Here is a 23,180-nt window from a genome sequence, read left to right on the forward strand (position 1 = left end):
AAAGTATTAAATAGCACTGGTCCCAGTATGGACCCCTGAGGAACACCACTTGTCACCAGTCTCCATTTGGCCATCGAGCCTTTGACCACTACCCTCTCGATGTAACCATCCAACCAATTCCGTATCCACGCAACACTCCACTCATCAAATCTGTATCTCCCCAATTTAGAGAGAAGGATGCTGTGTGGACTGTGTCGAAGGCTTTAGAGAAGTCCAGATAGAAGACATCCATTGTTGTTCCCTTGTCTACTGAAGCAGTCGCTCCATCATAGAAGGCCACTAGGCTGGTCAGGCAGGACTTGCCCTTGGTGAAGCCGTGCTGGCTGCCTTGGATCACCTCCCTGTCTTCCATGTGCTTTATCATAGTTTCTAGGAGGATCTGTTCCATGATCTTCCCAGGCACAAAGGTGATGCTGACAGGTCAGTAGTTCCTTGGGTCCTCCTTTCTACCCTTTTTAAAGATAAGCACAATGTTTCCCTTCTTCCAGTGCCCAGGGACTTCACCTGACAGCCATGACTTTTCAAATATCATGGAGAGTGGCTTGGCAACTACATCAGCCATCAATGGAGATGAGTTCTTTCTTTTCACTGAGAAAATGGAGCACTACAGGGCAGTAACTAACTTTAGTTGTATTATAAGCCAGGTTTATGGACAACAGGACTGCTTAAGGCAAACTGGGCAGCCATGTGTGGGGCTGATAGCTGTAGAGACCCTTGCAAAACTACATTGATCAGCATATAGAAACTGTGAAGACCATTACAGATTGAAATATGGAGCTTTGTGATTTTTTTCTTTTTGTTTATTTAATGAAGTTTCTGTAATATGGTGGATATTGTCTCCACAAAAGAATATGTGCAACCCAAGCATATGACACATCCCCAAATGTTGCAGTATCTTAATAGACATCATCACCTATACATTTCTTCTCTCCATAGTAGATGGCAGCATGGTCTCACAAACTGATAACTGGTCATCTCTTAAACAATGTTCTGAGGTCTCCAGTATAACCAAGGCTGATATTACTTAAAGAAAGAGTTAATGAATTATGTTAGGTGCTCCAGACCAGGGCTGCTCAGCTGAGCTTTACAGAATCTGGGGAGAGGAGGTCTGCATTTTACTAAGGCCTGCTAGCAGAGACCTGCTTGCTGACTCCAGGTCCGGCGCGTCAGCCGGACACCACACACTGCCTTCCTGGGCTAGCAATCAGGCAGTGCATGACAGCTGCTCCCTGAGGCATCAAGTGACTGTAAGAAATGCAGGGTTGCCTAGATCGCCCTCTTCTAAACAGGTGGAGGCCAACATTGCCACAAATTCATAACCCACTTCTTACCCCTTCTGCTCTTGAGCCTGGATGCCATAATCTGCTTATATCTGCTAATTCTTTATACTCCATTGCAAAGAGAGCCTTAATGTAAGCTGTGATACTAAGATGGATGTTACGGAAGGAAAGGGGAATCAACCGATTTGTGATTCACAAGTGATCTGGGAAATGACAAAAGGTTTATGTTGTCCATGAAGAACTTGCTAAACCACATTATGTGAAGACTGCAATTATTTAGCTGCTGACTATGCTGCAGGACACCTTTTGTTACCCATGAGAATTTTTTTATTTGAGGTAGAGCGTAAAATAGTCATGTGAAGACATGAGTGTGTGCAAACTACCGTTCGTCAGAAAAAGGGAAATTTAGTCATATATTTAGCAGTCATTTCCCCTTTTTTAGAAAATCCAAATACATTTTTTTTCTCTCTCTCCTGCTGTGTCTCTGTTTCTCTCATCCTCGCTCTACGGAAGGAAAGAAAGTTGGGTCTAAAATGTCATTTGGTTCTGACACAAATCTGATTGGGCAATGAGAGACAAATTTCCGTTGTGTGTTGAGCTAAACCCTATATAAAGTCCTCACTACCAATTTTCAGTCTTATATCTTTTCATGAGAAGCTAATGGCTGAAACACTGCAGAATCACAGGTAGGTGAATCTGATGGGAATTTGGGAATGAAAACCTCCCCTAAACCCTCAGATTCTCTAGGGTTTATGGAGATCGGTAGATACTAAACCAAAGGGAATGAAAAGCTCTGAACAAAATAACAAAGTATTTTGATCGGGCGAGGGATCTAACGAGAAAGAAACTCCCCTGTTACAGGGTATTACATGTGAACCATGGGGCTTGTTAACACTGCAGACAAAGCCACGAGCACCAGTCCAGGTGTAGCCCTGAGAAGGGCTTACAGCTCCATGCCAATGCCCTGGAAACCCTTGCAGATCTAGTGGTAGGGGAGATGGCCTGTGGTTATGAAACACTATTATTGAGCAAGAGGTTGGCTTTGCGGTGTTATAGAGATGACAGTGAGCTGGAAATAGTTTACTATAGTCAAACTATCAGATGCCATGTATATATAGCTACTAGAATGGGGCGAAATTTGGATTAAAACCACATTATAAGTATAAGCGTGAAGATGCCTGAAGGTGAGTACCTATGTCTGGTCATTTAATATTCATCCTATGGGGCAATCATAGTGTTAGGCTGATGTTAAATGCATGAAATTCACATTTGCCTATATAAAATGGAAATAGTATGTACCACGTGCTTACGTGTACTGTAATGCAGATAAATACCTTACATAGAGCATAAACTGGTCCCTCTATATAGCGTGTTTTATGTATTTTTGCCTGTGGTATACTGAGGTAACACATAATCAGTCAACGGAGTAGCAGCAGCTGAAGCCTTGTGACAGACCAGAAAGCATTCAGTGGTGTGGCAGAAGCTGCTGTGCCCATGCCAGGTCAATACAGATGACAATTAATGAGTGACTGGCAGGGGATAATTTTGTTTTCCCTTAGTGTCACGGTGTGTGATTTTTAGGACAAGTTATTCAGGGTTTTCCTCATCTTTTTTTTTAGCACAGATGGTAATAGTGTCCATGCTGAAAACTCACTTGCGCGCCAACAGCAAGGTGGGTGTGCATGCCATGGGAGCCAAAGTCTTTTGTCCCAAGAGAAACATCTGTTTGAGACTTTGAAAGCTTGGCTCTGGTTAGAGCAGGAAGTTTGCCTGCAGCCTGATCTACGCTAGCTGGCCTACTTTGGTAGCCACAGGGGGGAAGATAAAGTGACAGAGGATTTAATGAGGTCCATGCAACCTTGGGAGACACCTGAAGTCACTGCTTAAGAGACCTAAAGTCCATTCTGCTGCATCTTTGCTCCTGTGTTCACCCAAGCTACGATACTAGAGCTAACTCAACGTGGCTGACCCGTGCCTTAGTCACATCTTATTGCAAAATAAGTAGAGCTGTATTTTTCCACCCGTAGCTGTTGCACATAAAAGCTGTGGGGACAGCAGCATCTTGTGGTATGTTGTTCGCATCTCCTGGAGTGAAAGGAAAGGGACAGAAGTGATGTGTTTGCGCCAAGCCAGATGCTCTTGTTCCACAAGTCAGCCCCTATAAACTAGGGGTGAAGAAACCTTCCTTCTCACTAAGGGTGAACCAAAGCTCACCAGGTTCAGCGTGAGGAAAAGAACAGCTCTTTAGTTAACGCTGAGCATTTTCATTGTCTCTTCTGTCTTGTAATAAAATTCCCTGTAGATTTCAAGACACTTTCCCTTGGTCGTCTTCTGATTTCCTCTGGGGAAGAATGCGTGGGCTTTTCTTCGTCCTGGTGATGTGCACAGCAGGTGCCTCTGCTTTCAGACTCCGGCAATTCAAAAGCACAGGTAAGGGCAAGAGTTTTGGTCTTTTTCTGCCTCCCTCTCCCTTTGTTTTAATGTGCCTGGCTAATAGTAATGTAAAAACATCTCTGATTTATATAGAAAACTGCCCAGATCACACCGTGTTTTTCAAACACTACTATGAACTGCATGGAGAACCTGTGGTTCTGAAATGCCCTTCCCCCAGATACAAACATCTGGATTTTTCTGCCTTGACCCCTAATATCACATGGTATAAAAATGGTTCAAAGCCCATGATGTCACGAAGAGATGAAGATCCAAGAATCTGGGCAAAAGGAGATGCACTCTGGTTTTTACCAGCAATGCTAGAAGACTCAGGAGTATATATCTGCATCAGAAGGTGGGTATTTGAAAGAAAATCCAGTGCACTAACAAGATGACTATGTCTAAAATACATTAGCTTGATTCTAAACTCCAGTTATGTTCAGAGCATGTCTGAACATAAGATAATAATAATAATATGATAATAATAATATAATAATAATAATAATATAATTTCCGCAACTACTTTATTAGAGAAAAAAATATGGAAAGTCAGAACTCTTAAATGCATTGTGTGTCTCCTATAGATATATATACTAAAATCTGGATAAATCATGACACAGTATTTCCGCTCTGGCTATGGTCTCATGCGGAAATAGTGTTCTAGCTTTTCTATGAGCCAGTCAGGGCTATGGCAAGCAGGGACATGCTGCAGGCAGGGGATTCTGCAGAATGCAAACCTCATGTTACAACTCCAGAGAAGCAAACAGCCTTGTTTGCACTTCAGATTGCCTTATGAAGCATACACCAAGGTGGTGTGGCTCTGCAGCGGCTTCTTTCTTCCCTTTTCCTTATCCCTGGTCTTTATTTTTCTTCTGCTTCACATTTTAAACCAGAACTTGATTGTCTTGGTATTGCTGGAAGATCTTTCCTGAGACCCGATGTGTATTTACTAGGCTGGTACCAGACTTATAGTATTGCAGTGGATTGAGACTTGAGCTGTGCCTTTTTTCAGCCCTACTGGTCATTTTTTTCTCAGTGTTTACAGTATGACAGCCCACTGTAGATTTTAGAAAAAGGTACCAGGGTCTGGATTTGTGGGGGACTGAGGAAGGCAAAATCTCCTGTAACCATTAGAGCCTGAACTCCAGAAGGTATCCCAGGTCCTTGCCCCCTGCCAGCTCCTCTATCCAGTCAGCCTCCCAGTACACCCCCGGCAACAGGCACTTTGCTCTGGGGTCTAGAGTGTAAAACGTATCTCTACATCCCTGGAGCTGCCTGTGTAAAGCACAGTTTCCTTGCTGGCAAGGTGCATCTTGTGAGTGACATGTGTCAGCAGTAGAAGAGGTGGAGAGACAGAACTCAAGTTAATAAATCGTGCTCAGCATATTGGGTTGGCCTTTCTGTATGTCTCAGCTGCGATTGCAGTGGTGAGGCAGAGAAGACGACTTTGATAGTGAGGCCAGAATAACAAAAGGTTACAAATATTGTCCTAGAGCAGAGAGTATTTGCCTGAAATCTTCAAGGGTGTTTTTTAATCCCCTTTTTGGACTATTCTGCTTCAGTTCCTCAACCTATAACGCTGTGGTACTGTTACTGACAGCTATAGTAAAGAGCTGTGAAACCTGTTTGAAAAAGATATGCAAGAGCCAAGTACATAGCTACATCGCTGGCATTATTACAGGATTAATAAAGTACAAACAAATTGTATTTCCTTTGCAAATCATTGCACAGGGAAGCCACCACCTTTTTTTTTCAATAGTCTGTAAAATGAGGGTAGAAGCAAATTATCACAGATCTCTGCTTCTGCTGAGCAAGTATTTTGGATTTAGATGTCTGACCTGTAGGTGACAGCCAGTCACAGAGCCCCAGCAGTAGTGCGAGTCCGCCTGCTCACAGCCCCCAGCTGCGCTCCAGGAGGTTGCAGCCCGGACCTCCTGGCTTTTCTGGCCCCCACAGGGGTCAGGCATTGCCCTGGGTGAAGGCATATCAGAGGCAGCCTTTCAGAGATCAGAAAGGACATGGTTTAAGCACCTATCTCCCCCAGTTTGGTCCTCCTTGAGACTGGAAGTGGTTGTCGCTTGGGGGCAGAAAGAAAAGTTAAATATTGTAAAACTTCCAGGGGAGGAATGCCTTTTTTTCTACGCAAAATAATATGCACTCATAGAAATGCCTACTGGTTGTGCAATAGTAATTGCAGATGTATTTTAATACATGCTTTAAGCTTTCTATTTCATCTTTAGGTTTTCACAGTCAAGACCTCTTTCAAGGAAGTCGTGGAGGGTTCATGACACACCTGCTCCTGTTCAGGCAGACCTGTTCCTGCTCCTTGCATAATTAAAATCATGCCTTAGCCTAAGGGTGCACAGCAAACCTGGTGTACAAAACAGAAAAGACTGAAGCTCCAAGGCAGACGTGTCAGCAACATATTTAGGTTGTGCCAAAAAAACAGTACCAGTGATTTTCCAGAATCCCTCCTGGTATGATCTCAGTCTTGGCCTCTTAGATACGGCTAAGGAGGGAAACAGAGCCAGGAGGAAAACAAGGGTGTCACTCAAGTTCACCTCATTGCTGGTGGGCGCTCACATCTCCCCACTCTCTGTCTGCAGGAACTCCTCCTACTGCACCGCGGTCTCCATCCACCTCACAGTCGTGGAGAAAACAGCTGTTCGGGAGATTGCCTATCTCCAGGTCCTCTTCACTTTCACTGCTGGAAAGATTGTTTGCCCTGACCTGTGGGATTTCACACCAAATAGGACAAGCCTGGAGCTCAAGTGGTACAAGGTAGAACATTCACCTCCTCTTTGCGCAAAGCCCGATCCCAACCTGTTTGTAAAAGCAAATACACCTCCACTTTCTGTTTCTCTTGAACATGATGTTGTTAAAGCCTTGAGCACGGCATTAATACACCGGGAATTTTGGGGCAGATATATATGTTTTAAGAAAAGTTCTCTGGGGTGGACTCAGCACAGGGTGAAGTGCTCCATGTGTTACATACTCTCACAGGCAGTCTAACTATTTTTAAGGCTAGATTACCTACCCTGACTCCAGGGTTTGCCACTTCAGATCAGGCCCTTCTCTTCAGTGCTATGCTTCTTTTTATGGCCCCTCTAGTGAATCCCTTAAAGCAGGACTTCCCAGTGATGCTTCCCTCATGTGAGCTGTTCAGATGGGCTTTCATTAATCAACTGGAATACAAAATTTGGAAATAGTAGGTTCATCACACAACACTTATAGGTCTCTTGCCTAACTTGCCAGTCCATGGCTTTTCCAGTGTGCAAGGCTGGGTTTGCCTGTAAGGTCAAATAACCTTCACTTGATCATCCTCAGCTGTACAATCTCGCACTGGACAGCACGGGATTCTTCTTATATTTTCATAATAACTTGGTTTAGCATTTATATACATTCCCAGTATAAGCGTATGCTTTGCCTTGTGCAGCTATCATTCGTACCATAGGGTGCAATACCAGGGCCAGCTTCGTATAGCCTATGCTGTGATCGGTACCATACCAGCAAAATGTCTCTGCTCAGGACTGCCTTCAGAAGCAGGCTACAACCCACTTACTTACCTAAGTAAAAGGCTGCCCCGCTCCAACATGGTTCTTGCTACAACCATCAGAAAGGGCTAGGCTCCTTCATGGAGAAGGAGCATCGTTGCTCCTAGTAGCGCTCCAACCTGTGTATGAACAGAGCCTTAATGATACAGAGCAGGAATTTATCACAGTTTATGAGATCATGTAGGGTAACTAACAGTTTTGTGAAACCTGCATGATTACTAAAATGTGTTTATCTTAGAAAAATGGCTTAGAATATTACTCTTATGAGGTCATGTATGGAAAGTAATGGTGTTGCATGGTTACTAAAATGGTTTTGTCTTAGAAGAATGTGATAGATGCCTACTCTTAAGAGAAATCAGTAAAAAGCCTATTATATCTTTTTGATCCTAAGATGTGCATTTTATTGAAAAGCTATACACACACAATATAGATAGATTAAAATAGTGATTCTTCACACGTCATATAGTGCCTCAGAGCATTTTAGAGACAGGTACATGTTTGGAGAACTTGTCGTTTGGTGGGGAAGTGGAACTGCTCAGATTTCCCAGTGATAAGTGAACTTTTCATAACAGACAAGGGTAAGTAATTTTGTCTGGCCATTACATAGAGTGTAACCACACCTATCATCTGAGTCATAACACCAGTTGCTGTCCTTTCTGCAGGATGGTCTGCCTTTGGAAGACGGCAATGAAAAATTTGTAATTCTGAAAGGTTCGACTTCTCTGTTCATGACTTCTGTGCTACCAACAGACGCTGGCTACTACACCTGCAAGATGCCATTGCTGTATGAAGGCGTAGTGTATGAAATCACCAGAACAATTCAGCTGAAGACTGTTGGTAAATATTGACACCCTAAAACATTGCTGCACTTAAGAAAATGTCTTCTCCGTTAATGAAACTCAGGGGAGGTACTCACACTCGGCCTCTCAGTGCTGCCAAAGGGCGGGGGGGGGGGGGTGGGGTGTGCCATGGGTGCTTGCTTTGCCACTGATGAGTTTCCCACAGCACCCTGGAGGGGCTGGGGTCACCCCTTTGCCTGGCTCGCAGCAGATTTGCGGGAGGCAGGACCCGATGTTGCAAGCGCCTGTGGCTGTTAAACCGAATAATTTGTGGCTTGGGGCGAGGCGGGGGGCGGGATCACTGCAAATGCCTTCAGAGGGCTTAGGAAATAAATCATTTAATGCTCACTCGGGACGGCTGAGAGCCGCAATTTCGCAAACGGGTGAAACGGGTTCGCCCTGCGGGGCCCGGAGGGGCGGGGCCCGGCGGGGCGGGGCCTGGAAGGGCGGGGCCCGGCGGGGCGGGGCCCGGCGGGGCGGGGCGGGGCGCTGCTGCGCCGAGCGGCCAGCAGGGGGCGTGCGTGCCCCGGCACTGGCGCCCGCTGGGGACGCGCGTTCCGAAGCGTGAACGCGTCGCCGGCGAGGGAGCGCGGAAGGTGTGATTTTCGGCCGAGCACGCCTCCCTTCTCTCCCTGAACCGGCGGCTTTTCTAATTTCTCTCTTTGCCAGTGGGTTTAATAATCAAATGTTTCACTGGGAGATGAAAGATGTGGAGCAACGTGGCACATTTCTATTTATAATTCTGGGATAATGCCCAAATTTTCCGTTGTGCTAGCACCGACTCTCTGTTCTCTTTCTCGCTCCAGAACAAGAAAAGAGAATTACCCCAATAATTGTGTATCCAACACAAAAGACAACATCAGCTGCTCTCGGTAAGGCCCAACATTATCTCTGGAAACAGCTAATCAGAGAAAAATTAGAACAAGCCCTCTTACAGTGTAATTTGTTGGCATAAAATGTTGTATTTCTTTTGATTTCAATTATATTAGCTGAGGGTCAGTGCTGGAGTATTTTTTTCTTCTTACTGTCTATAACTAGACACTATCTTTCATGCGGGAGGAACTACAGAAATGCTGTAGATTTTAGCCTCTAACAAAGCAAGACAACCATGTTGGTAGCCTTAGCTCAGCTCCTCAGAGCCCCCCTTCGCTAAGGACTGTTCATTTTCAGTACTCCCTCAAACTGATCTCGGTTATCTGGTGGCTTTGAATGAGCTTTCATTGCTTTTTGTTGTTTGAACTAAACAGCTGTTGTTAGAAAATACCTAGGTAGGATCTCAGTTTTTCTTTGAAGACTATGTTATGACAACAAATTTCTGTTGCATTTCCTCTTCCCAGAAAATGCTAGGTGTATTTTACATTAAACTTTTTTAACTTGCGTACTATACACAACAGTTGTGTCCTATGATGTCTTAGTTTTACCTGCCACTTTTCTTCCCATCAGCATAGGACCACCAAATTCTTTTTTTTTTTTTTTTTGCCTGTCTAGCTCCATGGAGTGGTTTATATCCCTTTTATCACCATCTCCACAGATGTAATAATAAAATTGTATGCATTATTGAGCCCCATGTTTTCCATATAATATAGATACACACCAGTCTGAAGACTCTGTATCCTTAGCTCTGAGTTACAATAATTAGAGCAAAATTTCTGAATTTTTGCATATCAGTTTATCTCTGGAGGTCCCATCTTGAGCTGAAGGCCCTTGCCCACAGCATCTCTGAGTGAAGCTACACTGCTGGTTAATGCAGTCAACCCAGAGTGGTAAATTACACGGTACCCTTTGGGCTGCAATAGATCAGAAGGAGCAAGGCCACAAGGACACATCTTTGCCTCCTGAGGAATGTGCCTAGTGCAAGAGTTGCTAACTGATGCAATAGGAAAATAATTTGGTTAGCAGCAGGAAGGACTGCCAAACTGAAGGGTCTTGCTGCCAAGGAGTAGGGGATCAAAAGCAATCTGGGGCTTAACTTCAGTTTTGAATGTAGTGGTACTTGATGTGTGTGGGAACTTGATCTCCCACTGGAGATACTGGTTTTCACCAAGAAAAAGAGTAGTTCTCCATACGTTTCCAAATGTTTTTTTAATTTTCCTTTTACCAACAGGCTCCAAGATGACTCTCCCATGCAAAGTGTTTGTTGGCCTGAGCAGCCACATCCATACCGACGTGGAATGGCTAGCAAATGAAACCATCATTGACGTGGTTTACAAGCAAAACAGAGTTAGAGAGGGGGAACGACAGTAAGTCTGGCTGAAAGTGTTTCCTTGTGCTTGTTGTTTTAACCTGCAGTGTTACAGGGGTTCTCTGTGCAGCTGAATGCCAGGTAATGAAATGGGGTTTGGCCAGATCTGAAGTGAGGGGGAGAGCTGAGAAAAAACCCAGGCAGGCAAGCAAAAAAAACCTGAAACCCAATGCAGGCAATGTTAAATCAATTCTTTATCTCTGGTTTTTATTCATGGTATACTGCGAATGAGCCTACTTCAAGGCTTAAACCTGAATCACATTTTCATGGGCAGCTGAGCTGATGTAAGAGCTGACTGCGGTGGAAAGCAATGGGACTTGATCCTTCCCAGTGCTTCTCTTATCTCTCTCCCTGCCCTGTGCCAGCAAAACAGCAACATCCTCTCCCTGACATTCATGAAGTTCTCTGACCACACTAAGACAACAGAAAACTATGCAGTGGTTTGTTTTTCATTTGTTTGATTTTTTTAAGATATCATTGGTTTTCCCGTTAGACTTGTTCTTTTCCACATTAGTGAGTTAAACTGACTCACAGAGACGCCCAGTGAGTGCTAGAGCTGGCGCCAGGGAAGCACTGGTGCCTGGAGGAGGTGCTGGTGGAAGGGAGAAGCAGGATGTCCCACATCCTCTTGCAATGATCCATTGTCTCTCCCCATCTTGCTGAGCCTTCTCTTCAGCTGCCTGATAGCTGTGTGCCTCAAGGCTTTTCCAGCTGCCTCATAGCTGCATGCCTCAAGGCTTTTCCCACTAGGAAAGGAGGGAAAAGATCTGCTTTCTGTACCTACCACATGTCACCTGAGCAGTGGTACCTCACTACATTCAGGCATGCTTCTAGTGCTTTGCAAATGTTAGGTAAACTTACCAATTGAAATCCCTTCACTGAGGTCAAAGGCAGCATGTTTTATCTCTCATTTTATGAAGCTGAAAGTGTCCACAAAGACCATCACCCTTATCTGGCCGCAGTGGCTCTGTCTGTACTGGTGATCAGAACTGGGAAGGTTCCTGGGCTGTGGGATGCCATTGCCTCTGCTGCTAATGGTTAAACTGGTCACTCACCAGCCAGCACCTTCCCAAAGAGCTTCTGGCTATCGATTAGGATTTAGCATGGGGCAGGGACCATTTCCAACAGAGTTTGGGGATGTGGCATCCCTATTTCCAGGGACAAGAGTGTTTAACAGTTATGGATGTGAGCGCGTGTTGGCCATTTTTGCCCATCAGTGCCGGATAACGTCCTGGCCGTGTTTAGCTTATTGCACAGCTGCAGCCAGGGGAAACACTGTACCCCAGCTGTACGCCCAAGCCCTTACATATTTTCACATTCCCCACAGCATGATTGGGACCATTAATTTATAATGTTGTTTACATGGATAAGTGACTGCATTAACCTGTGGCCGGGACCCATAAAATGTACTGTGTCTATAGTCTCTGCAGGATTTAGAATAGAGCAGCACATGTACTTTCTTACTTGGACTTTAAAAAATATTTTTATTATTACTATTATTATTACTTTTATATATTATTATACAATTGCACAAGAGCAAGGACCATGCCAGCTAGGGCCCTTATGGAGCCCATGGTGTACGTACCATGGGGTACGGAGCCAGTTCTGCTGGAAGCCCTCAGAATGGCAGCAACGCAAAACAGGTCAAATGCCACTGGGAAAAAAAATTCCCCACAGAAATCTGTGGCAAAGCACCCACCACCATGTTGCTGCCTTCCTGTGGTACAGTCCCAGGAGGAGTGCACAGGGAACTCCATTGATGCAGCGCATAATAGACTCGTGATCAGATCATTAAAGAGCAGTGGGACAACTGCTCCAGCAACGACGAAATGATATCAGGAGACAGTGTTTGACTGCAGCTAGAAAACCACTTTTAAATAGTTGGACTGATGAAACAATCAGGTTGAAGGAAGCTGGAAACTTCCTAGACAGTTTCTTGTACTGGGCTCTTGTCTTTGGGCGTGTGATAGACAGGAATGGTGGTTCAGTTTGCTGACTGAGCATTTGCAGGGTTATGTTCTTCATATGTCCTCTTCCAGCTGATAGTAAGAATTAATCTCAGAAATGAATAGATGGTCAGAGAGAAAGAATTACATCCTCCCACAATGCTGTGTAGAGAGCTCAAAGATATACAGAATTCTCCTTGTCTTTCTTCCCTCCTTTTTCTTTACTTTTGCAAGACAAATCCAGATCTTTTTTTTCCTGGAAGATTCAACAAGTGCAGGATGGATACTGACTTCTGAGACTCAAATAGTTGGCACAACTGGGCTATAAGACATAACTGTCCTCTAATGCTGAGGGGCTAGTTCAGAAATGAGCAAATATCCAATGCATTTTCTTGCAATGTGCTGTTAGAATGATCACATCAAGTAGAGAAAAGCCAGCTTATAAAAAGATTTCACATTAAATTTTGCTTTTTCTTCCAGAGAAATTGTAGAAAATGGTGAAAACTTCATTGAAGTGCCACTGATTTTTGATCCTGTCGAAGAAGTAGATTTTTACACAGATTTTACGTGTCTGGCCCAGAACAGATACGGCTACCAAGTACTGCCAACAAGGGTCAAGCAGGAAGGTAACTAGTTTGACTGCTTATTTGCGATAAGTGTTATCATTATCCTAATGCTAAATTATCATCCAAGCCTTTTATACTGTCAGAGCTAGTATTGGGATGAATTATTGCCTGGGAAAAAACTGGTTGCCTCTTTCACCTGTAGACTTTGGAATAGCCTGTTCACAGAATATACTTTCTGCGGGTCATTCACTGACATTTTCTGCAGGGATAAGAATCTGTGCTGGTATATCTGTTCATTCGATAGGGCTCCAATTCAGATACACTTTGTGAAATGATTGCTCCAGGGAGACTACTGGCAAACTCCCACTGGTTGCAGCAGGGCCAGATCTCCTCTGGTTCCTCAACAAGTAGTGAAAAAAAGACTAGAAGACAATAGCAGAATAGAGATCAGAGTGTTCCTTCTCCTCACGCACAGACTGCTGCCAAAATAACAATAAGTGTTAATTATGATGGGTGTTGTTATTTTGGCTGCTAGTGATGGGAAGAGAAGCTCTAAGCTCAGTGCAATTAATGTTGCACTGTGATAGACCATTGGCCAAGAACCAGCTGCAAAAACAATGTGAAGCAATGCTAATTGTTTCTTTGCATGATGTCGATGAATCACCAAAGCTTGCTCACACTGTCTTAGAAAGGCACATAAACGTTTACAGTCTTCGTTATGAGTTAGAACTCCTGACTCACTCCAGCATCCTATGATGAGAGATTTGTACTCGTTTTCTAGATGATGTGTTGCCCTTGTCTTCCACGAGCTACACAGGTGTGACTACAGAGGAGGCCATCCATCAACCAATATAGGCTGGAATGATCCAAAATGGTCTGGATGGACACTGGTCTTGGAAATTAGCTGCATTTTGGGAAAAAGTACAAAGTCTTGGCTTGATCATTAGTAATTTATAGGCCGCTCTGTGTGAGAAAATTCGCCACAGAGCTTGGGGCGGACTAGCTGTTATGTACCCCCTCTCCATGTGGTACTTTTATTTCCTGCTTGGAGTGTCTCTGCTTCCACCAAATTAAGATAGAAAGCACATAGCCACCCTGAGCAGGGTTCGGGAAGGACGGGAAATGCAAAAGGACCGAACTTTAAATTCTCACCCTCTACCGCTTTCCAATTCTTCCTTCCATCTTCATAAACCCATTTCCCAGAGTGCTTTATCAGTAGGCCTCTTCCTTTCACAGGTGATCAAACCTGCTGGAAGGTTAACTTGCAGACATCCTTTTTATTGTGATTTCTCCTCTTCCTACTTGAACTTAGAGAACTATGCTCCTGAGAGGTTTATTTTTTGAAAATATTTCTTTACTTTTCCAGCTGTCGGCTTGTCCTGGTACATTGCAATGATTCCCTTTGCATTGGCCTGTGTGATCGTGGCGGGGATATGCATACAGAAGTTCTGGAAGTGGAGAGCTGATAAAGGATACACAATAGCAAAGGTTTAAAATCTGCCTTGTTCTTCAGCTGCCAACGGAACAAAAATCATCCTGGCTATCTTTCACGTGAGACACAGAGAGACATTTCAGACCAAACCGCTTTCCCAGTGGATTGATATGTCGGCTGTTTTCCTCTTCTCCAAGTCTTCTTTGATCCAATTGAGTTACAAATATGAGTTTGCATTTTTATGCTGCCTAGATGCAGGAAACCTGCTTCTATTATTTCGCAGCTAAGGTGCAATCTGTAGCATTTTGGAACACAGAATACCAGAAATGTGCCCTGGATATGGGAAGGTTAGGGAAAGGGAGGTGCTCTCGCCCTTTTGTAATGCCGATAGTCTTTTGTTTTAAAAAAAAAAGTTAAAGAAAAACCCTATAATCTAAAAACAGAAGCTAAGAAAGCTTGCTACAGAAGGACTATTCCACACCAGAGTTAAAATGAGGTTTTCTTAAGCATTCAGACTCATTTTATTTTACTTCAGTCTAAAAACAGCCACTTTTTCCCCTTTTCCAGAGCCAAATACTGTTGTCATGGCAGCTGTATATGTATAAACTTTTCCACAGAAAATCTAAATTTTTTCATCATTTGGATTACTCTCGGCTTAAATGGACTGTCCCAGAATATCCCTCCCCCAGAGATAACTACATCAGCATAGAAGACAATTGTACACTGGAGAATTCAGTTCTGGTTTATCTACCAGTATCTCATAGATAGAGATTCATAGGCAGCTGTAACATGTTGTTGTCTTTATCAAGAAAAGAATTTGGAGGGGTGTTTTAGTGTTTTGAGAGTCATTTGACTAATACAAAGTTTTATTCCTGGAAGTGATTGGACAGATTACCAGTAATAATGTACCGTCTTGCCCTTCTGTGCCTCTAACTCTTTCATGACTGGCCTGATTCTCCTCACTGATATAAAAGTCTGGCATAGATTCCCTTAAAAAATGAGTCTGCACCAGTCTAAATCTAGTGCAGCTTCAGGAACCTTGTGTTCTTTAGATGGAAGTATGCAAATTCATTACTCATGGTGCAAAATGTTGCCCCTTAGTTTAATCTAACTGGATTTCAGTCTTGACATAAATCAGAAGGGAGTAATAAACAATCAGTGACCATGTTGTACTCTGAGGATCAGAATGAGTAGAATGACTTGGTTACTTCCTCTTCCAAGAGATAACACTTAACAATAGCTGACAAATAGTTCCATCATATATAATGTGTATTATCTTCACCTGTAAGGGAGGGGAAGACACCCAGTCTTAAGGTCTAGATTGATACAGACCCATAACTGACCCCTTTCACAGACACTGAAGATAAAGCTTTTTGTTTGGGTAAATCAACCCAGAGGTTTTCAAACTCTGTAGGAAAAAAATAATGAGGAAAAAGTTTGGCTCCAAAAACCAAATTGTAAAGTAAGAATGTTAGAACTGTGTATGGTCCCACAAACTAGAGCAATGAATTACTTGTGTGCACCTGGGCGAGGCCATTATCCAACTCCTTTCCACCATCGTTTATAGCTGGTTTTGAGTTTAGCCCAATAAATATTTGCAAGGATTTTAAAGACTTGGATGTGGCTTGAATTAAGAAACCATTCAATCAATTAGCAAGAACCTTCTCATTTTATGGGATTTATGCCTAAGTCTCCCTTTAAATATTCTAAGTGTTTGCTGTGAAGATACAGGTACAGAGATTAGATTTCTGACACAGTCTGAGTCAATGACAAGCAAACAAGACTACAGGACTTACTGTTTCCAAGTGCTGGGTGTTAAAGATGATGATAAAAAAATACATATATTTTATGTATTTTATGGGAAGATGGGAAAAAGGTGGCTGTAAGTATGGAAAACAGTCAATCCACTTGGATATCCATTCTTTGAAGGAAGAAAACTATAGACAAACTGACCATTGCTGGAAGGAACATGAAAAATGTTTTAGGTACATCAGGAATGCTCGTTTTTACCAAGCAATTGCTAGCCCGTAACAAGAGAACAAATTAGGCTTGCCAATAAGTATAACCTTTCAAAACGTGATTTATTCTTCCTATCCATCTGTGTCCTCCAAGAGTAGTGTGATAGCACATCTGGCTGTAGGCACAGAGTTGGATTTCACTAAGAAATGGACAAGAAATAGAACTTTTGGTATATACTGCCATAAGAAAGTTGAATACCTCAGATCCTCCTCCAAACTAGAGAAGGAGAAAGAAATGTGAATGTGAGATAAAAATTAGGCATACAGAGAACTGATATTAGATACTTAGTGGTGTCTTGAATACAAAGGGAATGTGAAGAAACAAAGGTTCATCTTTTATGAAGTGATATTGGCTTCTCTGACTACTGGTATATTAATATTCTGAAGGCTTTCATCATAGGTAGACTTGTTCAAGTGAACTACATAGTGTAAATGTTTTACAGGTAGGCTTGAACAAGTGACCTACATAATGTAAATGTTTTACATTGATTTGTATTCTTATAAAGAAAGGTAACACAGTCTATATTGGTTTTGAAAATGTTATGTGAAAAATGAAAAAAAAAAAAAAAACAAACAAAGTGCTGGTGTGTGAGTTGTGTGGGCAGGAAGATGTGGGGTGGCCACTCTTTGGGGGTGGCAGCTCTTTCCCAGCGAGGTGTGACTTTTCTAGCACTCTGCTGCAAAGGGGCTCATCCCCTGGGGGCGCACGCAGTGATCCCCACTCTGCAGGGCTGCGGGATGAGCTCCGTCCTTCAGCCACTTCTGCTGTCACCCTGCAACTGTGCCTTGTCACACCCAAGGCAGACCAAACCCTGATGGGCCAAGCTCCTCTCATGACTGCCACCACATCCATGGCTGTCCTTGCTCCCCAGTCCCCTGAGAGTTTGGGCACACTCTGGGCAGGTGGTATTGGGTGGTCTTTCTCTCTCTGGCTACCAACTGTTGAAGTATTGGGTCCCTCCACTGACTTCTGTTGGAGGGCTTCTGGAAATGTAGCTTAACACAGACTGTCATTGTGGGGATGTGAATTTAGCAAGTGCTCCCAAGGCAGGGAGATCTGTCTTATTTAGCTTCCCAAAGGTAAAATTTTCATCTCCTTTTTTTTTTTTTCAGTTAAGATTAGAGAGCTCCAGTTGTCACTGTCCTTTGGTAGGTCCATCCTGGGAAGTACATTAGCCTCAATGTACTTTGAGGAGGCAATGCCCTAAATCTCAAGGCAAACTGAGACTGAAGGTTTGTACCAGTTAATAATCAGACCTGAAAATAAATACAATATCAGGAAACACCACTTCACATCAAGATTTCAGGACTCTGCACCACAATGTTTCTCTTCAGAAAAATTAATGATGTAAGGAGGACTAGGGTCCCTTGTTCCTGGGAGCAGGAACTTCATTTGCCAGAGAGCTTATTTATCTGCAGCAACTTCAGAGGAACACCTACAGGGGGGAAGAGACTACTGTCCCATGGTCTTGGCCAGAGTTAGTACCCAGAAGAGCGGCTGCTCCTGTGGAAGTAGTTCTTTTCAGCAAAAATGGGTTCAGTTAACAATTATTTTCTTATTTTACTCAGCATTTCTGACCTTGATGTCAGCTATCCATCCAAATAGACAGCATAACTAATGCTTGACCAGAGTAGCACCTAAAAAAAAGCAAACATGTCATTTGGAAAGTACCAAATAATTAGATCTCCTAGTTCCCAAGCAAAATCCTCAAATAAATGTGGGAGAAAGTGGAAATAAGAACTGGATCTGCGCACAGAGCTGATGTTGACAGATCTGGTAGCTGGGGAGGGAAAGTGTGCATGCAGGAGGACAAGAAACATGTGAAATATCATTGCCAGGAATAATGCTTTAAATATGAGAATAGCTGATAGAAGTGTTTGATGATTATTCTGACTCGAGTCTGCAAAGCAAGAGACCCAAGAGAGCAAAACAAAGTAAGGAATAGATCTTATGTTTTGGAGCTGAGAATTCCCTGTCCACTCATAACCTTGTGGCTGCTAAAGATAGCCTAGGGTGGGGTGCCTCTCATCCAGCCTTCATGCAGCCAAAAGGAATACAGCTGGTCCAAGCTAGCCATTGATGTTTCCTCTCCACTCAGTGGAGAAAGAGTTCTCTCCAGTGCCTGAAATAAAAGGGATGAATTGCCCTCTAGAGGTGGCTGGTTTTTTCCACCAGTTAAAGTGAGATGAATCCACACTGGATTATAGAAATGATTGGCTGTGGACCACTTCTTTCAGCTTATTGGAGAGGAAACAGATTTAAGCCCAGAGACATGTAGTCAAGGTTACTGGGCTTTCTTGGAAAATGACTTTAATGCTGGCAGCTCCCCGTGCAGAGCAAGGACCCGGGCTCAAGCTAAATAAAAATACTGTAGGCACAAGGGTAGGTATTGTGAGATCTGATGTCAGAGACAGGCTGACAGTGTCTGGTCAATGCCTTGGAAAAATGTTTGTGGCTCATGGACCATGTGGTCATGAAACGCCACAGCTATTACAGGATGAAAAGAAAGCGCTGCCGTGTGTATGTGAGGCTGAAGTACCCAGAGCCTCCCTGGGACCAGCATGAAGTCTGCTATGTGACTGCAGGCAAGCTGGGGGCTCTCGGTGCAAGCACGGGGCAGGGGGACTGCCGTCCCTTCCATGGGGCTCAGCCAGCTCAGGTCCCACTGCAGCCAGCGCCCGCTGGCTCCTAGCAGGCACTGCTGGGCAACAGCAGCAGACCAGAAAAAATATTGTTATCTGCAAACAAAATACCATAAAACTAGCCTGCTGCCAGTGGACAAACACAGGCTGTAGATAAGAAAACCACTAAAAATATATATAACTCATTAGTCTGCTTTAGTGTGTTTATTGCCCTGGAAATTATTGTCCATATCAGTCTATACATTAGCTAGTATACACCTTATAAAGAGCTTAATAAAGCAGATGAAATATAGCACCAGCCAGTTTTCAAGAAGGACATACCATTTTTTCCCTGAAGTTCCTCAAGGGAGAGCCAGGCACGTAATAATAACAGGGAAACTTAAAAACTCACATAGATCAAAGCTCACTTGTTAGAACTTTGGAAATTCATCCATTATTGAATGTTTAACTGCAAAGTATAGTTTGGCTCTCATAGCTGTGTGTCCCTCCTATAAATTTTAGGGTTTTGCACCAATCTAAATTGTCTCAGAACCTGACAACAACTTCAGGTGTATACAGCAAACTCCTTTGTAACATGTTGAAAAAGTCAATCTCTCAGTCCTGACAAGAAGTGAAGGTCCTCTCTTTCTCACTGTTTTTACTGTTTGTCATCTGTTGCGTAGTGCCACAGGAACTTCACTTCTATGTACTTAAATTTCATAGAAATGTGAGTCTTGATTTCTTTGCAGATGATGAGGCATTACCAGCATTTCTGTCTCACAGGGTTTGAACAGTACTATTCGTTTAAAGCCTTAGAGGTCCTGTTTGGCCTTGATTATAGAGGATTCATCCAGCTGCTAAGCTGTGGGATAAATGAATCATCCTGTTTGCTTGCTTTCGCTCCCAATGCACTTCTTCATAAGTGCTAGGGAGGCCAGACTATGACTGGAAATAGTTGATGCTATATTTGTTTCCTTGCAAAAAAAACCCCTCTCAAGTAGCTTGTGGCTTTAAAATTTGGGACACAGATGAACTAAGTAATTTAACGGTATTGTTACATGTACCCTCAATATGTTGCTATTACTCTTTTCCTTTTGACTGGGACTTACCATGGCTTGCCTTCAGCCAATTTGAGAACTCTCCAGAAGAGACAGTGGGCAAGCCACGGTCATTTCTCAGCTTTTGTCATTGTAACCCAGCTAGCCTGTGGATGCTGGAGACCAGGGCCCCCTTCTTTAGAGAAAAGCTATCAGATCAGGGGAAAAACATATGCTCTGCCTCTGATCACAGCTGATGGGTAGTTTACCTGCTGAATCTAAGCCAGTAAAATGCAGGAGAAAGCACAGTAGAGAAAGATCAGAGATTCACATCTCCACCTGAGTGACAGAGTTGTATGACTGACTGCTTCTTGCTAGATGTCCTGGTTTTGGCTGGGGTAGAGTTAGTTTTCTTCATGGTACCTATTATGGGTCTATGTTTTGGATTTGTGCTGCAAATAGTGTTGATAACACAGAGAAATTTTCCTTATTGCTGAGCAGGGCTTACACAGAGTCAAGGCCTTTTCTGCCTGTCACCCCACCCCACCTGCGAGTGGCCTGGGGGTGCACAAGGAGTTGGGAGGGGGCACAGCCAGGACAGCTGACCCCAACTGACCAAAGGGATATTCCATACCATATGACATCATGCTCAGCACATAAAGCTGGGGGAAGAAGAAGGAAAGGAGGACGTTTGGAGTTACAGCGTTTGTCTTCCCAAGTAACCGTTACACATGATGGAGCAGGCTGAGCACCTGCCTGCCAATGGGTAGTAGTGCATGAATTCCTTGTTTTGCTTTGCTTGTGTGTGCAGCTTTTGCTTTACCTATTAAACTGTCTTTATCTCAACACACAAGTTTTCTCACTTTTACGTTTCCCATACTCTTCCTCATTGCACTGGGGGGAGTGAGTGAGTGTTTAGTTGCCAGCTGGGGTTAAACCATGACAGTCTTTTTTGGCGCCCAACATGGGGCTGTGCGATTGAGCCTGCTTGCAGGTTTCTCCTCACAGAGCCTTCGGTGGAGCGTCCTCCAATCTGCTCTGTGAGCACTTGGCCAGCTGCCTGCTGCTCTGTGGCTGCCCAGCAGAGATAAGCAGAACATGCACCCAGTGCTGGTCTGGGTGAAGCTCTGGTTCCATTTTCTGCCTTCCTCTGCCTCAGCCTGCAGACATCAACAGCTCACCTCTGTCCTCTTGGTATGCACTATCAGTGGATCTAGACTAATGACCCGCTTCTGGGGCCTCATGCCAAGTCCACCACTGAGAAGCCTTTCTGTAGATCAGTCACAAACAACACCGGAGACAGTCCCTTTGTGGTGTTATTCTATAACCTCTCCCTCTTGTCCAGAGCTCTACCAGCTGCTAGAGGACAGACACTGTGGTCAGCGATCTCACAATGGAAAATTCATTTGTTTCCTGTGGATATTCACGATATGAACGTCTTCACTGCAATACTCCTCATCATGCCTGTCCAGGGGAGATTTTCCAGCTCAGAGTCCATCTGAAGCAACTTATTTTTGCTCAATTTCATGATTCTTTCCCACAGTCCTCTGTTCATAACAGCACAAGATGCATGTATCAGGGCCAATAAGGTCTTTCAGTGTCTCTGCTAATGATTCTAACGACTCCTCATAGTAAATGCAATCAGCCATTAGTATATAATTGGAGGGAGGCTGAAATTATGTTACCTCTTCACCCCATTTCAGTACCATGGCTCAGACTGACCCTGTGACCAGATGTTTGTTGTTCTCTGTATTAATCATCAACAGCTTCTGCAGCTCCTCAAGGTCGGTGACCATCACTTTTGCCCCCAGCGTGGCTGCCATGATGCTGACGGCGCTGGTGCCAGTGCCTAGCTTGAGGACATTGCGGTGGGCAAAAGGTCAGGTGCCGGTCTCCAGGAACTTGGTGAGAACCAGCATGGCACCTCATACCATGCAGCCCATGCCACCTACCACCTGCTGCTCCAGCTTCAGCACCATCTTGCCCCGCCACCCCAGCTCCCACATGAAGCCCTCCATGGCCACTGCAAGGCTGTGGAAAGGCAAAGACAGGCCATGGTAACTGCCCATAAGCACATCCAGTGGGAGAGTAAAAAAGGAAGAACATGTAATTATTTCTGCTAATGAAGGAGACTGGGATGAAAAATGCATAACCAAAATTAAGTTGGCCACTAATGACTCCAGCAGTGAGGTCCTGAAAGAGCTTCTCAGCAGGGGTAATGGCTAGGAAAAGAAATGACTTTTAACCTGGAGGTGGGTACAGCTATGAAAGGGATTTGATGTGTGTGACAGCATGGGGTCTTCCTGCAAGGCTGCATCGAGTCCTCTGGCTTTGTCCTCTTTATTTCCATTGTAAAAGGGCTGGACAGCTGAAGATAAAAAATGCCATCTATGAGTTTAATTATCGTGTTATTGTTATTTCCTCAGTTAAATCTCCGGAGCCCATATTTACAGCCCTTTCAGGCCTGTAAGGACTGGAAGATCAAAGAAATTAAACACTGAACACAATTGCTGGATATGTCTTTGTAGACATGTCCAAAGTCCTAATCTGCTTTAAACTCTGCCAGCAGATGCCAGTTGCCCCTGGAAAATAGCACTTAATGAGATTTGGCTTTCCTACTGGAGGGAGTGATCCAGTTTCTGAACAGAACTGTGTTGTAAGAGATGAGTTAGCTCTTCATATGACCAAGCGTCTGTGTTATAAGGAGAATAGAAGGAAGGCAGCCCTTAAATGCTGCTCTGTCCTTTTTCACTCAGACTCATGAGTGTTGTTTTCTATTTATTTTACTGCTTAATGGCTGCTACTGTGGCATTCACTCTTGGCCATGCACTGGGAATCAGGATGGAGCAATGTTGTCCCAGTGAGGGTTGCAGGAGCTTCCCAGCTAAGGCCAGGGGATCTCTCAGATTGCAAGCAAGTAGCAGGAGTAAAGTCTCTGTCAGGAATGGCAGGTCACTAGAGGCAAGGAGCAAAGAGTGCAGTAATGATAAGTGGCAGTGACATCCAACTCCCAGCCCTGGAAGAGTGCTTTGGGACATAGAAACCAGCTGCTGACATATGACTGCTGGAGGCGTGACAGAAATACTGTATAGCTTATGGGATCACATTTCAGGATTAATGCCTGTGCCTGAATATTGGGGGTTTTTTTTAACTTCAATTATAAAAGCAGAATGTTGATTTAACCAAATGTGACCTCCTCACCTCTCCTTCAAGC

General features: G+C 43.9%; 1 protein-coding gene and 1 pseudogene across 1 annotated transcript; one reads left to right on the forward strand and one right to left on the reverse strand.

Moving 5' to 3' along the window:
* The first annotated feature begins 1,935 nt into the window (after window positions 1–1,935).
* Window positions 1,936–15,893, forward strand: IL1R2 (interleukin 1 receptor type 2). Its single transcript, XM_064439246.1, has 9 exons — window positions 1,936–1,966; window positions 3,583–3,710; window positions 3,807–4,065; window positions 6,317–6,491; window positions 7,927–8,101; window positions 8,910–8,975; window positions 10,208–10,343; window positions 12,772–12,917; window positions 14,224–15,893. The coding sequence occupies exons 1-9, from the start codon at window positions 1,941–1,943 to the stop codon at window positions 14,349–14,351; spliced, it is 1,239 nt and encodes a 412-aa protein (XP_064295316.1). The 5' UTR covers window positions 1,936–1,940; the 3' UTR covers window positions 14,352–15,893.
* A 5,581-nt stretch (window positions 15,894–21,474) lies between these two features.
* LOC104041319 (protein N-lysine methyltransferase METTL21D-like) lies at window positions 21,475–21,984 on the reverse strand (annotated as a pseudogene).
* Window positions 21,985–23,180: the final 1,196 nt, after the last annotated feature.

The sequence above is a fragment of the Phalacrocorax carbo genome, chromosome 1 (assembly GCF_963921805.1).
Source record: "Phalacrocorax carbo chromosome 1, bPhaCar2.1, whole genome shotgun sequence".
In the NCBI taxonomy this organism is placed as follows: domain Eukaryota; kingdom Metazoa; phylum Chordata; class Aves; order Suliformes; family Phalacrocoracidae; genus Phalacrocorax; species Phalacrocorax carbo.